The 5514-nt window shown below is 57.5% G+C and overlaps 1 protein-coding gene across 1 annotated transcript; it reads left to right on the forward strand.

Moving 5' to 3' along the window:
* LOC127488889 (heat shock 70 kDa protein 1B) lies at positions 1-2457 on the forward strand. Its single transcript, XM_051839570.2, has one exon. It carries the CDS (start codon positions 257-259, stop codon positions 2195-2197), a length of 1941 nt encoding a protein of 646 aa, XP_051695530.2. The 5' UTR covers positions 1-256; the 3' UTR covers positions 2198-2457.
* The last annotated feature ends 3057 nt before the right edge of the window (positions 2458-5514 follow it).

Consider the following 5514-nt stretch of genomic DNA (forward strand, 5'->3'; position numbering starts at 1 on the left):
CTGCGGGCGCCCAGGGCGAACCACAGGACCCGGGCGGCCCCCGACAGCGGCTGAGTGCAGCGCAGGCGACCGCGACCCTGCTCGGCGGCCGCACCCCCAGCGCGAAGCCCGCGGCCCCACAGCCTCCGAGGCCCACTCTGCGCGGCGCCGTCCGCCTCCCGCTTCCGGCAAGCAGCCGGCCCGCAGCCGCCTTCCTCGCCCGCCGGCCCCAGACCCCCGGCTCGGTGCGCGGCCGAGAGCGCGCGGCAGCAGCGCCATGGCCAAAGGCACGGCGATCGGCATCGACCTGGGCACGACGTACTCGTGCGTGGGCGTGTTCCAGCACGGCAAGGTGGAGATCATCGCCAACGACCAGGGCAACCGCACGACGCCCAGCTACGTGGCCTTCACCGACACGGAGCGGCTGATCGGCGACGCGGCCAAGAACCAGGTGGCGCTGAACCCGCAGAACACGGTGTTCGACGCGAAGCGGCTGATCGGCCGCAAGTTCGGCGACCCGGTGGTGCAGGCCGACATGAAGCACTGGCCGTTCCAGGTGGTGAGCGAGGGCGACAAGCCCAAGGTGCAGGTGAGCTACAAGGGCGAGAGCAAGGCGTTCTACCCGGAGGAGATCTCGTCCATGGTGCTGAGCAAGATGAAGGAGATCGCCGAGGCGTACCTGGGCCAGCCGGTGAGCAACGCGGTGATCACGGTGCCGGCCTACTTCAACGACTCGCAGCGGCAGGCCACGAAGGACGCGGGGGTGATCGCGGGGCTGAACGTGCTGCGCATCATCAACGAGCCCACGGCGGCCGCCATCGCCTACGGGCTGGACCGCAGCGGCAAGGGCGAGCGCCACGTGCTCATCTTCGACCTGGGCGGGGGCACGTTCGACGTGTCGGTGCTGACGATCGACGACGGCATCTTCGAGGTGAAGGCCACGGCGGGCGACACGCACCTGGGCGGCGAGGACTTCGACAACCGGCTGGTGGGCCACTTCGTGGAGGAGTTCAAGCGGAAGCACAAGAAGGACCTGAGCGGCAACAAGCGCGCGGTGCGGCGGCTGCGCACGGCGTGCGAGCGCGCCAAGAGGACCCTGTCGTCCAGCACGCAGGCCAACCTGGAGATCGACTCGCTGTTCGAGGGCATCGACTTCTACACGTCCATCACCAGGGCGCGGTTCGAGGAGCTGTGCTCGGACCTGTTCCGCGGCACGCTGGAGCCCGTGGAGAAGGCGCTGCGCGACGCCAAGCTGGACAAGGCGCAGATCCACGACGTGGTGCTGGTGGGCGGCTCCACGCGCATCCCCAAGGTGCAGAAGCTGCTGCAGGACTTCTTCCACGGGCGCGACCTCAACAAGAGCATCAACCCGGACGAGGCGGTGGCCTACGGGGCGGCGGTGCAGGCGGCCATCCTGATGGGCGACCAGTCGGAGAAGGTGCAGGACCTGCTGCTGCTGGACGTGGCGCCGCTGTCGCTGGGGCTGGAGACGGCGGGCGGCGTGATGACGCCGCTGATCAAGCGCAACTCCACCATCCCCACCAAGCAGACGCAGGTGTTCACCACGTACTCGGACAACCAGCCCGGCGTGCTGATCCAGGTGTACGAGGGCGAGCGGGCCATGACGCGCGACAACAACCTGCTGGGGCGCTTCGAGCTCAGCGGCATCCCGCCGGCGCCGCGCGGCGTGCCGCAGATCGAGGTCACCTTCGACATCGACGCCAACGGCATCCTGCACGTCACGGCCACCGACAAGAGCACGGGCAAGGCCAACAAGATCACCATCACCAACGACAAGGGCCGCCTGAGCAAGGAGCAGATCGAGCGCATGGTGCAGGAGGCCGAGAAGTACAAGGCCGAGGACGAGGTGCAGCGCGAGCGCGTGGCGGCCAAGAACGCGCTCGAGTCCTACGCCTTCCACATGAAGAGCGCCGTGGAGGACGACGGGCTCAAGGGCAAGATCAGCGAGGCGGACAAGCGGCGCGTGCTGGACAAGTGCCAGGAGGTCCTCTCCTGGCTGGACGCCAACACCCTGGCCGACAAGGACGAGTTCGAGCACAAGCGGAAGGAGCTGGAGCAGGTGTGCAACCCGGTCATCAGCGGGCTCTACCAGGGTGCGGGCGGCCCCGGGGCCGGGGCCGGGGCCGGCGGGGGCTTCGGGGCTGCAGGCGGCGGGGGCGGCCCTGGGTCCGGGCCCACCATCGAGGAGGTCGATTAGGGGCCCTTGGTGGGACATCCCACGTTTACTTTGAGAGGTGGCTGCGACTCTGGACTTTCCCTTCCCTTGTATGCTGCTGTGCCTCAGCTCTGAGCTCCATGTGTTCTTTGCATCGGGGACTAGAGTTTTCACTGCTGCTGAACTTACTGCTTCCAGTTTTCAATGTAGCGACGGTGTATAGTCATATTTTTTGCACATTTGTACTAATGAAGCCAATTTTATTTGTTACTTCAAGGAAAATAAACCTCCATAAATCTGAATGGTGTCTTGCTGGTTTCTCTATTTTATGTGGTCAGAAGGTGGTGAGCCGTTAGCTCACGGTGTGTGGAACTGGAGGCCTCCTGCCTCCCTCAGGTCAGGACCTGGGGCTGGGCAAGGAAGGTTACGCTGCACTGTGATCCTTTCGATACAACTGAGTCCTTGGGTGAATGATTGGGTGTGGGTTTTGGGATGGGGGCGTGGCCACCATAGACCACTGTGCTGAGTGAGGCCGGCTGGGTAGCTCACGGAGGGTGTGCAGGTAAAGCCTTGTAAAGACACCCCCTAACTAGGTCAGTGGGAGGGGTGTTCCTGAGAAGTGGGAAGAACAACAGGCGTTCTCCCCATTCTGGCGTGCAAGGGTAACAAGTTATTTTCCCATTAAAATCCCTGTTCTCCATATTAAGAAGCCTTAATAAAATTAAGTTAGAAAATAAAGAACAAGAGGTGGCTGAGCGGGAGATTCACGCTGCTCTTTCCTGTAACTGTGCCTGCTTCATTCAGTGCCCTGATGATTCTTCGGACTACACATCAAGTAGGAGAGTCAAATGGACAGTGAGGGGATGGTGCTGGAGCCCTGGCGTGCCCAGTGATACGGAAGTCCCTTAGCTGCTCTGACACCTGCTCTCCACTTCTAAAATGGGTCGGCATGATGCCTTGGCCTGAAGCTAATTCTGATGATACGGAAGTAGAAATGCCACATTCCTAGCGTCTGTCACCTACCACTTCAGTATCACAGGGACCCCCTTGGGAAAAGATCATTTCAGAATATGATGCCTAGGGCTGGCCCTGTGGTGTACTGGGTTAAGCCGCTGCTTGTCAGCATGTCTTGGGGGCACAGGTTTGAATCTTGGTTGCTCCACTCCCAAGCCAGCTAAATGGTGCTAATGCACCAGGGAAAGCAGTGGAAAATGCTTGGCCTCTGCTCCCAGGTAGGAGACCCAGGGGAACCTCTTGGCTCCTGAGCTTGGCCTGGCCCAGCCCTGGCCAGTGCAGCCATTTCCAATCCAGCTCTCTGCTAGGGTCTGGGAAAACAGTAGAAGATGGCCCAAGTGCTTGGGTTCCTGCACTCATGTGAGCACCCAGAAGCAGCTCCAAGCTCCTGGCTTCAGAGCAGTAGAGCTCTGGCCATTGTGGCATTTTGGGGAGTGACCAACTGATTGAAGACCTCCCTCTCTCTTTCTCCCTCCCTGCCTCTGCCTTTCTGTAACTCTGCCTTTAAAATAATGAGTAAAAAAATTAAGAGAATGAGAGAGGGAGGAGGAAGATGGGTTGGAGTGTAGGCAGGAGGGAGAGAACTATCACCATGTTCCTAAATCTATATATATGAAATACAAGAAACTTGTATAATGTAAATAAAATTGAAAAAAAGAAACAATTATTGTTTCTAGCCCTTGATATAGTGTTGAGGAAAAGAGGTTTTCTCCTTCTTACTATTTGTTGGATTCCTTATTTAGTGGGGTGCTAAGCTTATAATTATAAAATAAACTGAAAATATGTCATTACACACAATAAACAAAAAAAGTAAGAAAGGAGGATGGATGCTGGCTCCGCGGTGCAGTATGTTAATCCTCCGCCTGTGGGGCAGTGATCCCATCTGGGAGCCGGTTCTAGTCCCTACTGCCCCTCTTCCAATGCAGCGCTCTGCTGTGGCCTGGGAAAGCAGGAGAAGATGGCCCAAGTGCTTGGGTCCCTGCACCCACGTGGGAGACCAGGGAGAAGCACCTGGCTCCTGGTTTCGGATCGGTGCAGCTCTGGCGGTTATGGCTCTCTGGGGAGTGAACCCACGGAGGGAAGACCTTTCTCTCTGTCTCTCCCTCTCACTCTCTGTAACTCTACCTCTCAAATAAATAAATAAAATCTTTAAAAAATACACAGGAGGATGAATGGTGGGAGTGTGGGTGGGAGGGAGGGTTGCGTAGAAGTATCACTATTCCTCTAAATCTGTATATATAAAACATGTGAAATCTGTTTCCCTGATAAAAATAAAAAAATTAACAAAGTAGAGGGTGTTGGCACCGTGGTTTAGCAGGTAAAACTGCTGCCTGTGATGCTGGCATTCCACAGGGCACTGTTTCCAGTCAGGGCTGCTCCACCCCCAGTCCAGTTCCCTGCTGCTATGCCTGGGAAAGCAGCAGAGGGTGGCCCACATGCTTGGGCCTCTGACCCACGTGGGAGGCTGGGATGCAGCTCCTGGCTCCTGCTTAGGCCTGGCCTGGCCCTAGCCATTGTGGCCAATTGGGGCTGAACCAAGGGCTGGAAAATCTCTCTCTCTCCCTCTCTCTTTGTTACTCCGCCTTTCAAATAAATAAAACAATAAAAAAATTTTTTTTGAAAGTTGACTGCTCCAATGTGGCAGGCACTGTTCTTGGGCCTTTTAGGTCTGACTTTGTTAATTCTCACTGTGAGAAACGGCAAGGTTAGCAGGCCGTGAGCAAACACTCCTGGGGGACTCTGGAACCAGGTGTTTGTAGGAAACCTGCCTTCGCTGACTGGACAAAAGTCGTTGCCCCAAGAAAATGAGAAGATTGATAGGGAGCGCAATGGGTCGCAGCCACAGGTCACCGTGTGAGGACCTAGGCTCGGTGTCACACCAGAACCCAGCACAGAGCTGAGGTCTCAGTGCTCAGCCACTGAGCAGACAGGCACCACCTGCCTCCCCTGGTCAGGTCGGCAAAGTCTCTCAGCTCTCACAGCTCAAAAGGGTTGACACGATAGCATTTGTTATCTGGTCAGGACCCTCGACTGCTACACAACAGGCATAGGAAAACAAAACGGACCCCTGACGAGCAAAACTCTAGCAGAACTGATCGCTTGACATGCACGCCTTATGGAAGCTCCCAACACTAGACCTGGATGGATCCCTCCCTTGGGACCCCTCCTGGCAAGCAGGAGTCTCTACTTCTCAACAAAACTTTCACTTTGCTCACTCTGCTCTCTTACTGTCCCTCGTGTAAGTCTATATCGCCATGAGACAAAGAACCGACTGGCTCCAAGTTCCTGTCACATCCCTGGTGACTCCGATCATTATCAGAAGGGTGAGGAAGCGCCTGCTTCTG

Source organism: Oryctolagus cuniculus, chromosome 5 (genome assembly GCF_964237555.1).
Source record: "Oryctolagus cuniculus chromosome 5, mOryCun1.1, whole genome shotgun sequence".
Taxonomy (NCBI): Eukaryota; Metazoa; Chordata; class Mammalia; order Lagomorpha; family Leporidae; genus Oryctolagus; species Oryctolagus cuniculus.